The following is a 17,120-nucleotide window of genomic DNA, read 5'->3' as shown; positions in this document are numbered from 1 at the left end:
GATGCTCACTTGCTTGATGCTCACAGCTTAGGCAAAGACATAGTGTAAAAGTAGTACTGCCATCATACAACTGGTAAATAGCACACAATATGCTAATACTGCTTTTTATTTCTCGAGGGCATGTATAGATATGCTGAGTTCTTCATGCTTCTGTCTTAGCTGAAGTTTTCCAAACACTCTCAACCCTCAGCATGAGCTCTCATGTCTTAAAACAGAGGAGGTGTATAACTTTGGTGTGTCTCATTTCTGACATCCAGCCACCTCAATGTGTTGTCTTTTCTTGACAGTCTCAAACTGAGCATAAAGAGAGTACGGCAATCCATGTTGCTTATGGACTGCGCCAAGATTAATTTCACTTGGGGGCGAAAGTTCCCAAACTCCTGTAAAGCAGCGCAAGTCACGCTGGGAATTCTGTTTCCAGCTACTACGCTTGACTAAACAGACATGTAACAAGATGTGAAACCTTTTGCTATTGCTTCTCTGCTCAGTGGGGGCATGCTGTGAGATCACCGCTGGTGAGGAAGGAGGACCACATGTTCAGGAACAGGACAGGAAATGGGCTGAGCACGTGAAACCTCTTTTGCTAGGATGCCGTCCTCAGCGCTGGGAAAAGTTTGCACAACTTGTGTGTTGTGCAGTGATAACCTCTTACTTCCTTGCCCATGGAGTCACTTGGTGACTGCTGATATGGGGGTGATGCAAAGACCCTGCTTTAAGGAAGATGTGCTTCTCTTATCTGATGTAGCTTCCTTGCTTGCTTGCGTGTGTGTGTGCCGGGGAGGAGAGGTATTCGGCTCCATCTACATAGCATCCCCAGCATTGCTGTGGCCATCTACTTTTTCCTCCTTGAGCTGTGTGACGCAGCCAAGTTGTTCTGTGCTGTGTGCCATCAGGATTGCTCAACAGTGGAGTGTGAGAGGGAAGCAACTGCGTAAGGGCTTTGCCTGGTTCTGGGAAGTAGCTGAGGCTTGTGTTTGCTTGGTTGGTAAAGGGGTGCGGTTTTAGAGGGGAGACAGGATGTACCTGGGACTTCTTCAACTGTGTTTGCTCTTAAGGATAAAACTTTTCCCTCTTCTGACATCCTTTCTCTAATTTTCTTCATTCCCGCCCCTTCCCCCCTCCCCCCGCAGCCTCCTGATGCTAAGATTTAAAACTGCTTTAATTGTCCTCCACTTGTTTTCTTTAAACATGAAGTTTCCTGAAAAATGAGCAGTGAAGTTGTTGACCAAGGTTATATACCATGATAACTAAAGGATGCACCTGAAAACCACAAATTTCCAAAAAGATGATGGAGAACAGCAGCTGAGAATGTCCCAAGCTAGGTTTTTGATGCACCTACTCCTGCTTAATATTTTTGTAACTAAAAAAGTTTTGTCTCAAAGCTTAAGGAAGTACAGGGGCCTTAGAACGATCTTGTTTAATGCTGTCTCTCATGAAAGAGCTCTTATGGCTTGGAAGTCTCCTTGCAGTATTTGGCATTGTTAATTTAGCTCTGAATTTAATGCAGACTGTGGGTGAAGTGTTACTGGGAGGCTCACACTGCATTTCCCTCTTGTTTTGCCCTCCCATATGCAAGGACTGATGCAAACTGCAAATGAATGCCTTCTTTTGCTGTCCTTTGGGAAGCTTTGCTTTGGAGGCATGGTTTGAATCACTTCCCTGTCACAGCATCATCAGGCAAATATTTGTCTCCTTATTTTCCTTTGAGGTGTCCTGACAGCGCTGCTGGTAGGGAACAGGAGTAACTTTAAGCCAAGATGGGAATGCAGTTGTATCAATCTCAGCCTGTTTGAACTTGCTGATTCTGCATAGCAAGTAGTTGCTTAAATGTGAATACAGAGTAATTATTCAGCAGTGGTACCCCCCCCCCCCCCCCTTTTGGATGTGTAGATCAGTATCTTTCCTCTCACTCATGCTTACAACTTGCCTTTATTCACAGCAAAGCAAAATTTTACTCTAGGATAAAAATACAAAATGCTTTGCGTGCATGTGTGTGTATGGTATATCCTTAGGTGTCGTGTATTGACAGCTACATGGTGGTACTGGTTAACTTTGCAGACTGGCCTGGTAGCACTGAAAAGGGACTTCTGATCTGTCATTTGAATGTAATCATAGGAGGCTTTTGCAGCCTTAGCACACCCAGTTAGTCTTGGTGGATCTAAATAGTAATGCTCATGTCATCCTAACGATGCTGTCTGCTGCCCCACTCGAAGGCTGTTTTTGCTTTGCAGGGAGAACCTCATTGCTCAGGGGGACAGACAGTGCGGCAGACCTCTCTGAACCAGAGGGGATGCTTGCGGCACATCTCTGTGGTACTTGGGCTGCAGCAGTTCCCGAGGGGAAAACCAAGGGGGCTGCTACACCCACGTACTGCTGCATGTTGCTGTGTGGAGAGGCTCACCCAGCCTCCACCCTTATAGACAGAGCTAATCAGCACTGGGGCCTCCATGAGGATAATGAGCCATGCCACTACACCGGCAGGACTGCTGCGCCTGGGTGCCATGGGGAGCACTATCTGGGGCATCTCCTGATGTGCCTGGTTGCAGACACACGGCTGAAGGGAGTCAGTGCTTCCCCATCTGATCCTTCCTGGGACCTGTGCGCCCCACCCTGCTCATTCACTGCATGCATTGCAACGGCTTTACTAGCATAGCTATGGAGGTATCTCGCTCTTCAGCTTAGTTTTGTTTATCTCATGTGAGTGTTCAACACTGGTGACCACTAGAATATTTGGTGGTCCTTTAAATTTGTTTTGATACTGCTTCACAGTTGTAATAGGGCATTTCCCAAATGGTTGGGGTTTTGGTATTTGAATGTCTCTTGACTTGCTGTGAAGTGTGTGTGTGTGCCTGTCCGAGGGCTTTTTGGGTCATTTTGGGTTTTTTCTGAGGATGCAAATACTAAACAAGCAAGGAAGAGAAGACAAACAGAAACTTGTCCGAGTACAGATTGTGTCTTGATTTGCAAAATTACGTGCATCTTTCTGGTTCCTGTGATTACAGCTGGCAAGAGCTGAGTGGGTTGCTCTCTTAAGTGGGTGATGTTGGTAATTAACAGTGGAAATACATTGTCAATACAGATTCTCTACATGTTTTAACAAACAAACAACTGACTAAACTCTTTAACCTAAGGGTATAATGTTACTGCACTTTTGACTTAAGGTCCAGTCATATTCACGAGACTGTCAAGGAGGGTGTTAGCAGCTGTATATTTAATGATTGTTCTTAAAAATGGTGCTGCTTCTCTTTCTGTTTGTTTAGGATTTACTTCCCATGTGTCATAGAATCACAGAATCAATAGGGTTGGAAAGAACCTTAAGATCATTGCTTCCAACCCCCCTGCCATGGGCAGGAACACCTCATACTAGGCCGTGTCAAATGGCAGAAGCTTTAAAGATGAGCTCCCTGTGTTCTCCTGCATTCATAGAAAATTTGGGCTGAAGTAACATTTGTTACGCAGAATGAAACAAAAATAGTGCCCAAGATGATGTGACACAGAAATCTCTGAAAAGAGTCATTCACTATCAGTGTAATTTTGAAGGCTGTCTTCTCTTACTCTGTGATCCACTTTCGTTGGTGCCTGAAGAATGTCATGGTCCAAATTTCAACTTGTCTTGGATGCATCCTGCATTTTTGCTGATTCTGATATGGTGGCATGAAATTGAAGCTTAGACAAGGCAGACTTTGATGTTTGGTCACCTTCTGTATAATATACATGCTTTTTCTTTACTGTAAATTATTGAAAACATGGGAGGTTTTGATTATTTGGAGATTATTTACTGTTATTTGAAGATAGCAATAAGTGAAAGATCTTGGGGAAGAAAACAATGGAAGAGGTAAAGCAGTTGTATCAGCTAAATTGTACTTAGGGCATCTGATCAGCTCAGTCCTTCCCAGACCAGCTCGGTGACCGTGAATAACTCTTTATGCTGAAGGGGAAAACAAAATATATCTTAAATAAGGTGAAGTCTGGAAAGCACTAATTTTTTATCCTTAGTCTCTGCATGGTTGGATGTGTGGCTCCCTTGTCTTTAGATAAGCATCAGATGAGGATCATCCCTTGATTTTGATACCAAACTGTACAGAAATCATGAGGGAGATGAGGAACACCATGTGCAATATAGTAGAGTGTAGGGTACATCTAGTGGTAAAGTGGAGAAACTTAGAATAATATGTGGGATGTGAAGCCAGAACTTGAACATGATACTGTCAGATGATCTTTCTGGACTGATAATGCCTGGATTCATTGGCCTCCCCACTGCGTTTCCACAGGCGTGGAGATGTGAGGGAGGAGGAGGGTGTTTATACACTGGATCCTGCTGTCAAGAATTAATCTTGATGTAGATGCTGGGACTTTCCCAACCAGGCCTCAGTGAAATTGCTTGCTGCTCCCCCTCTGGACATGCTGCTCCTTCTAATCAGACCTACCTGGCATAAACCTCTGCTTGACTGAAAGCCAGCAACGCTTATGCTGACATAGTTATAAGGGAGAGGCTTAACCCTGGACCCTGCTCAGAGGCTGCAGATACACCCTTTTGTTCCACACCTTCCTGTTGCCCAGGCCTCTGAGCCAAGCAGGCCTTTTCTCTTAGGGATGTGGAGCACATCAGCAGCCGTGGAAACCTGGGGTGCAACTATGGTGTGGTTTCTCTCCTCAGAGTTAAGAGGTGAGGGATTCCCACGCATGCAGAGGGATGCTTCCTCTCCAAGAACCAAAGTGGCGCTGATCAGGTTATCTGCATGCAAAGCAGGAGCTCCTGGTTTTGTTCATAATTCAGTGGGACCCGGAGATGGGAGCAGCTGCATCTTGCAGTTGCCTCTTTCAGAACGCTTTGACTCGTTGTTCTAGCCTTGAGCCAACCAGTCAAAACCTGCCCACATTCTGGTTTTGGCATTGAAGCTGTGGGCTGCCTTGTTTCAAGACCTCCAGAAAGCTTATATGATCAACATGCAAATCTCCTTGGCATTAAGAAAATACAGCAGCCCTTTTTGGAGTTGTGGTAAAGGCTGGGCTGTGACCAGCAGGGACTGCATGTCACTTCAGTAGGACACATGCCCTTTTTTTTTCCCCTCCTCTCCTATGAGTCACCTCTCTGAGGCACTCATCCAACACCATCCATGGAGAGAAAAAGGAGTAAGACACTTCAGTTCTGCATTGGTTTGTTATTACAAAAGTCTCTTCTTCGACGTAAAGTAATGAAGTATTCACTTGCCTACTGTTCTGGTGGAATAGTCACCCTTCTGAAATCATGCTCTGCATCACAGTGTGTGGCTGGAAAGTTTTTCTGTCCATCTGCTTTAAAAAAGGGGGAAAAAATAAGGAAAGAAGCTGGGGAAATGCTTGTGCAGTATCAGTTTGGTCATCCTGTTCACGTGACTATTAGAGGGGAGAGGAAAGTTGTGGCAGAAGAGGGAAGAGGAAGGTGAGTCTCATGGGGAGGATGGAATGAAAGGCAGTCCAGCCCTTGAAAAATGCAGCTGATTTTATTGGGAGGGCTGACTGGCACAGAGTCGTAACACAGTTGGATCCTCCTGGCTCACCTGAGAAATTCCTTGTGTGAGGAGAAGGGAGGAGATTACAAGGAGAGCTTTTCCACATACATCTGTGCTGCAAAAAGCATAGTGTGTAGCAAGTTACCTGCATTTTTGCATAGCAGTTGTTAAACATTAGGAGTTTAGATCAGAGGTGGATCAGACCTTGTTTGAAAAATACTTAATTTCTTCTTTCAACTTCGGGATTATTCTTTGCAAATTCTTCTGACTCTGGTCTCATTTTAAGTAGACTTCCACCACGTTCTCTGAGAGGTTAATCAAGGCTAGCTAGCACTAAGTGCAAGAGAGCCCTCCCTAATATTAAGCTCAAATTTTTATCTCCTTCCTTTCATCTTGTGTATTGTAGTTGCATTTTAGTGTTACACCACTGGTACAGTCTAAGTGTATGTGTACTTGCATGCATGCTGGGGAGACTTAACAACCACCATACAAAGTTCAGGTTTCAGCGCTCTGTACCTTCCTGAGGTTGGGTTCAGTTCTTGAGTTGCTCTGTAGGATGGCTCAGAGCCACGATTCATTTATTTATATTAGGAAAAAGAAAAGCCAGGTTTCATCTGCTGTGGCTCTGGCTCTCTTCTGAGCTGCAACAGTGGTCACTTCAGAGCTGCTGGTACTTTACTGTAACTTGCATCTGTGGCTGAATATGAGCATTTCTGTGCATGTCGTTACTTTGCCCTTTTTTTTTGCACCACATTCTCACTTCCAGTGTTGAGTGTTTATCTTTATTTTTTTTTTTAGCTGATGAATGTCATATCGTTTTCCTTTATCATTGTAAGATGCTGAAAGCCAGGCTGACTTATGAGCCTGGCTTTCGTATTCAAAGTATGCCAGTGTTGTCAGGCCAAAATATGTTGTTATAGTCACAATGGGAAAATAACTTCTAAGCACAGCTTTGTTCCTGTTCTCCTTGTATCTTGGCAGGCTAAACAGTGAGGTCGGGCATTTTCAGTGTTAGATGTAAGATCTAATCAAGACAAACTCTTCTAAAGGAGGATAAGGCAACATAAATACTTCCCCGCTTTCTCCTCTTAATTATAGTTAGGAAACTTTTTGAGTAAAAGAAGCCTTGGTGAAGGGAGTGTTTAGCTTTAAAAGAAAGGTTGTGGATGTGGATATGACTTGGCATCTGCTGTAGTTCAGTCCAAATTGGGTGATAAATGTTTTCTTGAGGCAGAATGACATCCATGTTGCAAAGTAAAATAAAGATGAAGATTGTGTCTATCCTTTGTACTGCTCAGCTTTATCTTCCCGCTTATCTTGGGCTCTAGTAATCTCTTTCCTCTCCACCCTTGCCTTGATGTAGTGAAACTCGCTTAACCTGCCAAAGGAACAAACCTGCTGGCTGTACTATGGACAGGTTGTGACTCTTCTTGAGAACTCTGGAACCTGCTGCTTTGGTTTCAGATTCTTCTTTTTGCTTAATGATCGCATGCAGAGAGCTATCACAGCGGCTGTGATATTTGACCTACAGACTAAAAGTCAAAGGTGCAGTCAGGGTGTCTTCCTGTTTATAGCTCAATAGCTCAGGCTGCTTCCTTTCAAATATGCAAAACTAAAACACGAAGGGATTACCACATTCCTTGCTGTGGGTACGGATTCCACTTTGGCTTTTAGAGCATGGCAAAAGCGTGTGCATTGCAGGAAGAACTGCAAGCTGAGGGCAGCCAGTGAGTGACACCGGGCATAGCAAAGCCTCATCGCTGTGGTGCTGCGTCCATGTCAGCAAGCCCTGCCTTATTAGCATACATGATATTCAAACACAGCTGGCCTTGCTTCTGGGACTTGCAGGAGCCAGTGTGTTTGCATGCATTAGGTCATGCCAGGCAGAGGTGCCAGGTTGGACTAGCACTAACCTGGAGGTCTCAGCAGTTTCTCCCGTTGATATGCTGTGGATGTGTCATTGTACTCATCAGAACAGAGTTCAGCAGGTAGACATCAGTCGGAGGAAAGAACTTAGCCCTAAGGAAGCTGTTTCGCATAGGTAGCTACTAAACAGGAGTTCTTCATACTCATTACTGGGAGAAAAGAGACTTTAAAAGAAAATAGGAACGAAAAGTCTCACACTTAATACATAGCAGTTTTTTTTTTGTTGTTTGTTTTCTGGATTAATGTGATTTAGCTTGACTGCTTTTGCTCTCTAGCTATGTGAAAAGTAACTGGCCAAGTAATACTAGCTGTGCATCACCCAAGCTGCCAGAAGGTTAAGCATGCAGGCCATGTGTGTGCGTCTGGGGTGGGGGAACAGAAAGGCACATGCAAATCATTGCTGTCTAACTTTAAAGAGCTCATCGAAACTGGAAAGCAGTCCTTACCAGAAAGAAAAACAAAGAAGACCAACAAACCACCTTCCAGGTTTTGCTTTGCCTGTGCTGTTGCACACTACAGTTTTTTGTTCCCAGATGTTTGTGTTTTATCTTCAGCCATTGCAGGCAGAACAAGTAACTGGCTTCTTCTCCCTTATTCTTGCATGAATACAGGCAACTGCTCCTCATGCTGTTGATTTATGACCCACAGGAAACTCAAGCTAGCACAAGCAGTTAGATCAGTGCCATGGGTGTGAGAGGGCAGAGACTAAAGAAAATGAGGCAGTACAGTACCTGTAGATTCCTTCCCTGCAGATTTTGTGAGATCAGGGAGCACTGGATTCATGCACATAAATCAGTTAGCATTGGTGCCTGTGGTGGTAGGGCTACCAGAAGGCGGAGGCAGGGGAGTGCATTGCACTCCAGAGGCTGTGTCAGCACTCCAGCTTCTCCCTGGGTCCTGTCAAACCTGGAAACCCGCACAGCTTCAACCTTCTTTCTGCTCCCAGTTGGACAATAGGGAGGGAAAGAGGTCACAGAAACTAAGCAATGTTTCTGTGATGCTGTGCCCAACCTGCTGGGCACATCTGTGCGCAGATGCTCTCTCCTAATGAGCCTCCCACAGTGTGACTGGCAGATGCCACCGATGTCCATCCACCGTTTGTGTGACCAGTGAGGGTTACTGGCGGTTATGTGGACCTGGTCCTTCAAGCAGCCCCAGTCTTGCTGGGTGTTGAAAGCAGGCAGTAGCTGACAGCACTGTAATGTTGCATCGGTTCTGGTACATGTGGTGCTTTTGGCTTGAGGCTGTTCCTGAGAATACCCTCAGAAGCCTGGCTGTAGTTTGAGGTGGTAATTTAGCTGCCTTCCCTTTATTTTGTTTTTTTTTTTTTTTTCTTAAAGGTTCAGCAGTTGTGAAAGGAAACATTAAAAATAGCATTGTGTGAAGAAACAGTCCTTCCAGCAGTTCTAGTCCTATTTTGCCTGTAGGTCAGTTTGGTCCAGTGTGTTATCTTGAAGCATCATGCTGTTGGCATCCAAAACTAAAACAGATTTTATGTCATAACATCCAAGCAGTTATGAGGACATAGGAGACTCGTCTAGGTTACAACATTCTCTCATGTTTGAACATGATAGTGTGCAGTCGAGTTAAATGGCATGGTCCTGAGCCGAGCTGTGGGTGTGACTTCTGAGAGATGTGCCCAAATGCCATTGACATTGTTTCCCTCCTGCTGCTTTGAAGTCAGTCATATGGACAAGGGGCAACTTTCTCCTGCATTCCCATTTCTAGTTATTAGAAGCAAAAATCTGCATTGCCTATAAGAGCGTAAGTTTGATTTTTTCAAAAGCACTATAAATTTGAAGTGAGGCTAAAGGCCCTACATAAAAAACATAAAAATTGAGCTTTGAGAGTTCAGAAAAAAGCACAGGCACAATACCCTTCATCTAACCGAAGGGAACTAGACAACAGTGTCTTCCTCAGGTTGCAAATACAGAAAACCAAGAGGCAGGTGGGTTGGGTGTAGACGTTCATGAGATTGCTTCCTGAGCTGTTTTGACCCTCTCCCCTTCCCAGTGTCTTTGTGACAAGAAATAGTTGTTTTCCTGGGGAAGAAGAACATACTTTGGCAATAACGGAGTTTTGCAGGCCATACCTGCTGCAGCTTAACAGTGTGACCAGATATATCTTGACTTCAGAGTTGCAGTTGAAATTAAGTTTTGGAGTACACCAGTGTGTTAAGGAAGAGAAGGAAATGAATGCATTTAAGAAGTGTTGCTCTGGTGTTGGCATATACAGATGGCGTATAAAAGCTAGAAAAGGGGACCAGCTGAAGATTGAAGGCTTTTTTTGCATTGGGTGAAATGGATGCTAAGCTGTAGGCTTTTACTTATTGGACCTCCACCAGACTGGGAGGCAGGGCATGTAGATTACTGTGCAGTATTAAGCAGAAACAGGGCCTTTAGGATGACATCAGAAGGGCAGGGTGCTCCTGGGGCTAGGTGCCAGCAGAGCAAGTGCCATGCTGTGGGCTGGGACCTGGGGAAGAGCTGTAGGGTTCCCTGCTGTGGTCCCAAATGGTCCCACGTGCTGCAAAGGACCGATGCTGGACTGTGCCCCAGCTGTTTTGCAGAAATTCCGTCCAGTTTATGGGATCTCTGCTGGTATCCTTTAAAGGCAAACCTTAGAAGTGGTGTTGGCATTAAAATTTACTCAGGCTGTCTGCCCCAATTTGCTGCTGACAGCATCTTTTTCCCCCTCCTGCCCAGGCACATGAAGATTCATGAGAAGGATCCGAACAGCACAGTGACCACAACTCCCCCATCACCACTGAAGCGCAGGCGATTGTCTTCAAAACGGAAGTTTTGTCACGATGCTGAGATGGACAGAGAGGAGAGGATACCTGCAAAAAAGGTTCTTTACGGGGCATGAAGCAAAAGATGGTTATCTCCTAAACTCTGTCAGCTGTTGAGATCATGCAGTCTGCATGGACATACTCAGATATACAGCCCTGTATATATATTTTGAGATGCCATGCTTGTCCTGTATAGGCAACACTGTTGTCTGAGATTGAAAAGTAATTTCTCATTTCAGAGATTGAAAGAATTGATTTATTTTTTTTAATTCTTTATTATTTAAATTTGGGTTTGCTTATGATTTATATTAGATAATTGATGTTGGATGACAAAAGAATGAACTATTCTTTTGCTACTGCAGTTTTCCTCTAGGTTGTTTTTTTTTTTTCTCTTGTTTAATTCATTATAATTTTGCTGGATAATGATTTGAACTTGTAAAAAACTAGTGTTTACTTCAAAAGCAGCAACAGCCTAAGTCTGTTTCTGTCTTGAACTGGAGAAAAAAATCTGTAGTACATTTCCCTTTCACAGTAGCATAATTCTGCATTACTGGAGTTGCAAAAGAAACCAGAAAAATATTTATTTGAAGGCTAGACATTTCCATTAGGGTTTTGTTTATGAAGCATTTTAGTGCATTTCAGTCATTTGTACAAAATGTATGGTGGCTGCCAAACTTAACTCTACCCTTTCCATTTACTCTCTCTAACTGGCCAGCTAGTAGCAGTTCCGTTTAGCACAGTATCCCTTGTTTTGTGCATGCTTTTCTCACTGTAATCAGAAGAGGGCTACAGAAAACTCATTGCTTTTCCCTGGACCACTTGAGTTAGCAATTGGCAGTATCTGAGTGGCATAAATAATTTAGGCTGACAGCTCGCTTGGCTTTCTAGAGGGTGAGGGTTGCTGGTTCAGTGGTATATAAACATACAGGTTTATAAGTTGTTCAGATTGCAGTTTCTCATTAGAACTGATGTATTAATGACTTAGCTGCACACTTTATCTCCTACTGAGCCTCCTTTTCTTCCATGCACATTCTCACACACACACAGAGGCTCTGTTGCTTACCCTCTCTCTGTTACCAACATGAGTCATTTCTGGTCGCCTGCAGCAAAGTTATGGTTGAAGCCTGCTACTTTGTTTTTAAAAGAAAGACTTCAAATGGATTTTATGTTTGGTTTGTTGCTTAGAATTTGGTCTAGTGAGGTTTTTTTCCCCTCTCTCTGAAGGTTGTCGAGGATGGTCACTCCTGTGAAGGGGATAAGAAGGCTGAGGAGGAAGTTTATCATTGTCCAGTGTGTTTCAAAGACTTTTTTTGCAAGTATGGGCTGGAGTCCCACATGGAGACACATCCAGATAATTCTCTGAGGTAAGAAATAGTCCTGAGAGTGTTTCTGGTCACCTGGTGGCCTGAGAGAGCCTGCTGGGGAGGGGCAGGAGCCATTTACCCCTCTGTTCCCTTCCTGACTTTGTACAGATTTATAAATGGTTCTGCCTCATCTTGTGTCACCAGGGTGCTGTAGGGCTTGGTTTTGTTATTTTTTTTGCAAGTACGGGAAATCTTGCCAGTTAATAGCTGGGAATGTTTTTAGAAGAAATTAAAGCATCCCTTCCTCCCCTCCAAACCCATTGCTGATGTTTCATAAAATCGCAGAATGCCAACATGGCAGAATTTTCACAAGTTAAACTAAAGATGCTTAAAACATGAAGCAAAACTTGATAAAAGTATTCAGGTACCAACCTCTGAGATTACTCTGGGGAGAAGGCAGCAGCTGGATATAAAGGTTTTGTTGTCCGTTGTGGGAGCAAGTGAAGATAGATGAGTTTCTGGTTCCAGACTTCCAATAAAATGTGTTATGCTTTTCTGCCTGTTGAGGTTAGGGAATGGTGTGGATTTTGGCTTTAATCAGCTTCTTTTAACAAGGAAAAATTAGTTATTAATTGCTTGGGAAGGTGCTTGGCTGTTGTGTTTTAGTTCAAGTAATTGCCTCTGGGACTCCTGATACTTTTTTATTTCCTGTTTTTTATCGTAGAAAAATGTAGAGCCAGATACATGAAGATATAAAAGATATCCCAGGTCTGGTTTACGCATGTAGGAAGGCTGCTGTTTCAGAAGAGGATATTGTCCATTTGCAGAAGCTTGCCAGTGTTTTAAGCTTATTTTGGGGCATTGCACTCTAATGATTTTTTCAGAAGGGTGTACAATTCGCCATCTTGAAGTGCCAACACCCTCTCCTGAATGCAGCTTCTTAACAGAATGGCATGGAGCAGAGCCATCCCGTTCTGTTAAACGGGATTACTTCTATTAAATTTTCCTTCTTTAAGAAAACCTTGGTAAATACGTGTAAAAACATTTTTTAAAGTCATTGTAAGTGCTGTAATTATTGGGAACAGGAGTTGGAAAGCTCTTTAAGCTTGGTCCAGCAAATAGTAGAGAATTAAATGGAATTTGCTGTTTCTGAAGTAAATTTTCATTATAGAGCAAAGCTGAAACAATTGTTCTCTGGCAAGAGCTCTGCAATCCCCACAAAAGGGAGTCAGAGAGAATTTTGCCATACACTTTACACTTTATAGAAAGCGACTGCTATATTAGACTTACCCTGGCATTAGCCTCATTTTGAAGCTTCTATGAAGATATGACCTCTTTGCAAAGTTCTGTGCCATGGAGCTGAGAGGACAGGTGGATTCTCTTGCTCCGAATGATGGATAAAAGTTAACAGAATGAATACCCTTCTAGCATGGCAGCTTTGCAGTCTGCTGTGGCAATACAGAAAGACACAATGGCTATGCAAACATGCTGTTCCTCTTCATGCAACTTGTTCTCTAGGATTAGGAGACTTGGTTTTGGATAATATTCTCCTGAAATGGATTTTGCTAGCCTTGACTGGGTTGAGCAACAGAGACTAAAATGTGCCACTAAGTCAAAGCCGTGATTGTCAAGCTGTGTGGGCATCAGTTAAGGGTGGTGCTGGGATGCTGGTCTTCATGGACTTGTCTAGATTATGGTAGGGTTTTTTGTCAAATACTTGCTTTAGTAATTTAGAATGTGTCAGTGGAGATAGGACAGAACAAGGAAGCTGTGGTTCTCCCTGGTCAGCTAACATATTCAAACACAGCTTGCCCTGCCTGTGTGGTTTAAAACACATCTTTTGTCCTAGTCTAGACAAGTCAAATGACACTGTGTGCTTGGCCCAACCAAACAGAAAATCCTCTGGTAAGCAGAGCAGTCTGGGCTGCTGTTAAGGTGACTCATCCCAAAGGAAATGGGTTAAAACTCTTTGCAGGCAGAGGCTATAGTCCTCTGGTTCCCAGGGTTCTGCAAGACTGTAGGAGTCAACAAGATAACGCTGAACATGGCATGCCATTTTGTCCTGAGTTCATGTGAATGAAATGATTCCTCTTGGTGAGGCTTAAGGTTGGTTTTTTGAGTGAAAGAAATGAAGAAAAGGGAAGATTTTGCTAGAGTGTCAGAGCAGAAGGTATGTGTGTATGGGTGTGCTTGTGGCAGGGGAGCAAACTGCAAAGTGTTAGAAGGCATTCATCAAGTCCTGGTGTTTCCTTATTGCAGAAGACAAGGAGGAAGAACTCTCCTCAAAGTTCAAACAGACAAGCCTAGCAGCTGTGTTACGAGCAAAGGACAGGGTGCAGAACACCCTTGGTTTATTTTTATTGCCAGCGTTGTAAAAGTAGAGTCACTTTACCAGGACTTCTGTGCTTGGTTTGGAGCTACGGCTTTAAGTAGCCCAGCACAGACTGTTTTGTCATGTGATCATGTAAGTGATGTGCAGTCTCCCTAACCATGCCTTTTTTTGTAAACCACAGGGCAAACGTCTGACTCCTTTTTGCTCTCCCACTAGTTAGTATAGAAACGATTACGGACATCATCTCTGGAGTGGTGCACCAGCATGCATTACCTTGGTGGTGATACCAGCCTTCCTCCCTCCCTTTAGGAATGCATCCCCAGCAGCAGCAGCAATGTGCTGGGGTGGGCAGAAGCTTCTGCCTAGCTTCCTTGTGGTCCTTTAATCCTTCCATTGTAGTGCTGTTGTGTAAATACAGCCTCTTGCCCTCAAGAGCTACCCGAGTCTGTCTGTCCCAGCCCCCCTCTGCTAAGCAGCAGAAAAGGTAAGGCTGTCTGGCAGTTCGATGATCAGTATGTGAGCAGCTAATTTACAGGGTGGGTCATTACCCTTCCAGATACTGTCAAATGAACAACTTTAAATCACAGGGTTAGCTGTTAAAAGCCAGATGAAAAGACACCCTCCATTGTCTTCCCCAGTACTGCTTTTTAATGTAAAGCCCCGAGCAGGGAGCACCTCATTGTTTACTTGCAGCAGAATAAACAATACTTAATCCACTGATTGTATGAGAGGGGCTCCCCCTTGGGAGAGTATCTCTTGATTATGTAAAATCCTAAATCGTGCATCTTTGTCTTCTAATTACGGTAAGAACTGCCCTGCTCTTGCGAGCAATAATAGGGCCCTTTGTGCTGCTGACAGTAGGCTGTGGCACTGCATCTCCTTCACGACATTACCCCTCCTGGTCAGTCTCTGTTCCTTTGAAGCCCTGGGACCTGCACCCTAATTAGTGACATGAGCTGGTTCCTGAAGGGTTGCCTGCAGTGGGAGGTGGCTCAGGGGTGCTTTCTGACCCCCTTTGCCCTCTCTACCTGGATTATTTAAAGAAGATGCCTGTTTCCCTGCAGCTGGGGCCTCAGGACACCGTCTATTTTGGTGAGTTTGTATCTTGAGTGCTGATATAATTAGCAGAGCACTGAAACGTTCTGCAGCCAATAGGGAAAATGAGAAACCTCTAGGAGTGGGGGAACTTCTCTGGAAACTTTTGTGGTGGAGGGTTGCTGTCAAACATGGTAATGTGCTTGTAAAGGTCAGCTGACAGACAGCTCTGAGCAACATCAGCAGTGCAAAGGAGACTGGAGGATTTCCTGGGGAGAAATGATTTGAGGCACTATGTGAGGTTTCTCCGCCTTACTTTGGCAAATACAGTGGAACAGGCTTAAAGTAAAATGTGTGGCTTTTAATAAAGTACATGCACTACAGAACTCCTCTGTTGGGGTTCACTGTAACCAGAGCATACCCTTTATATTTCCTCTCCTCCTCCAGGATGCTTCTTACAGTGCTCTGTACCTGCACCTAAGAGTGGTTTAATTTTTCCTTCCCTGCAGCAGCAGTGGGATGTTTATGCTGCCTCTTGTGCCTGTGTATTTTCCTGAGGAGAGAAGGAGAGAGATGGGATATTGTGGCAGTTACCTCCTTTCTTGGAGACATGTTTCAACATTAGATCTTGGCAAGGATAGTTGTGCAATTTGAACGTGGGAAAAGCCTGGAAATTAATGAGTGTTATGGGGGCTTTTTAATGACATTTGGTTCAGTGTGGCATTAACTTCGGTTATGGGGTTTGGTTTTGCTGACTTCTTACAAGAAGAAATAGACACTGCAGAGTGTGAAAGACACTGTCTGCCTCAGTCACTGAACTGACCTAGTGACCAGAACCAGTAGATGCCTGTTGCCATGAATGGATTCAGGGCAGATTAAGTTTTTTGACCTTTTACAGAGCATGTCCAAACAGTGATATAATATATTAAGCTTTGTAACTTGCCAAATCCCAGGCATATTTTCACAAGGACAGCAAAAGCAGCTCTCTTGCCACAGGGTAACATGCCTCTGTAGAACTTCCAAACAAAGAAAATCAAAAGCCATTCACAGTCTACCTTGTTCTTCAAAACAGCTGACCCAAGTTTTGCTGAAACTTGTACAGTCAAATTGGCTAGAGATTGAATGCCACTATGGAAAGCTGTTGTTTTGAACAGTTAGATCAGTAACAGGCATAGCAACAGAATAGCTCAGTTCCTGGAATGGAATGTGTCAGGATGCCCTGACCACTGGTGACTGTTTTCATTTGCCTCCGGTTTTGCCAGGGTAACTACTGTGAGCTTTTGTTTCTGAAAACAGTCCCAGGTGGAAAATGTCATTGTGTCTTGTTGTTACCTGGCTTCACACCTGGGAGGGGACAACTTAAGTGCTCTAGGAATGGTGTTCTGGACTCTGTGCAAAAAGTGTTTCATAAGGTATGAAGTGCAGCTTCTGATTCAGTCAGACTGGTCACCAGGTTTTCCCCTTTGCTAGCACATCCCCATTCTTCAGTGCATGGTGCCAGCTGGTGGGATGCTGCAAGGCACCCCAGGCCTGTGTCCCTGGGTAATGATCTTAAATCATTATAGAATGCACATGATGCCTTTTAAAGTCAAGACAAAAGGAAGTGGGTTTGAGTCAAAATGATTCCAGCTACTTAGAACAGTACATGTTTATTGCCCAGTTACTGTTCTTCAGCACAGTTCTGCACATAGGCTTTGGGGAGATAAAGTGACCAAGAAAATAAATGAATGGAAATTTAAAGTGTGCAGAGATGATTTCAATCATTAGCACCAGTAGAAAAGACTAGTACAAGATGTAAGTTGTGTATGGAGCAGCAATGTGACAAAATTAAAGTACATGGTACAGGATGTAAAAGAAAAAAACACCAGAAAAAGCCCCTTGAGTTTCATTCGTGTTTCTTCCAATGCCTACTTAAGCAGCTTCAGGAATACACTTTCTATCTTTTCTCTCCTTATATAGTAGGGAATAATCCTGCTGACTTAATTCTTGTGAAGCATGTTGCTTTCTACGCATTGTCAGCCTTTTGTGGGAAGAGGGTGTTAGTGACACCCTCTTATTGCAAACTCAGAGGGGTGAATATGGCTGAAAACTAAATGGTGTTTGCAACGTATATTACTTGTGAGACAAAAATGGTGGGGAGAGGAAGTTTTTTTCCTAGTAGTTGACGCTTCTGCTACTGGAAGCAACTTGAAGCATGAATGACAAGTAGTATTCATGCACCATCTCTATCACAGCTGTTG

At 43.8% G+C, this 17,120-nt stretch overlaps 1 protein-coding gene across 11 annotated transcripts in view; it reads left to right on the top strand.

Moving 5' to 3' along the window:
• RREB1 (ras responsive element binding protein 1) overlaps positions 1–17,120 on the top strand; it is a 124,195-nt gene that overhangs the window by 71,569 nt on the left and 35,506 nt on the right. For all 11 annotated transcript variants that reach the window (XM_080639579.1, XM_080639575.1, XM_080639581.1 and 8 more), the window contains 2 exons: positions 10,124–10,268; positions 11,434–11,573. In XM_080639579.1, the coding sequence (XP_080495705.1) occupies positions 10,124–10,268; positions 11,434–11,573 (285 nt within the window). The remainder of the gene's footprint in view (positions 1–10,123; positions 10,269–11,433; positions 11,574–17,120) is intronic.

The sequence above is a fragment of the Psittacula echo genome, assembly GCF_963264785.1.
Source record: "Psittacula echo genome assembly, chromosome: 2".
NCBI lineage: Eukaryota > Metazoa > Chordata > Aves > Psittaciformes > Psittacidae > Psittacula > Psittacula echo.
Note: the sequence above shows the minus strand (reverse complement) of the source record. Positions and strands in the feature narration are given on the sequence as shown.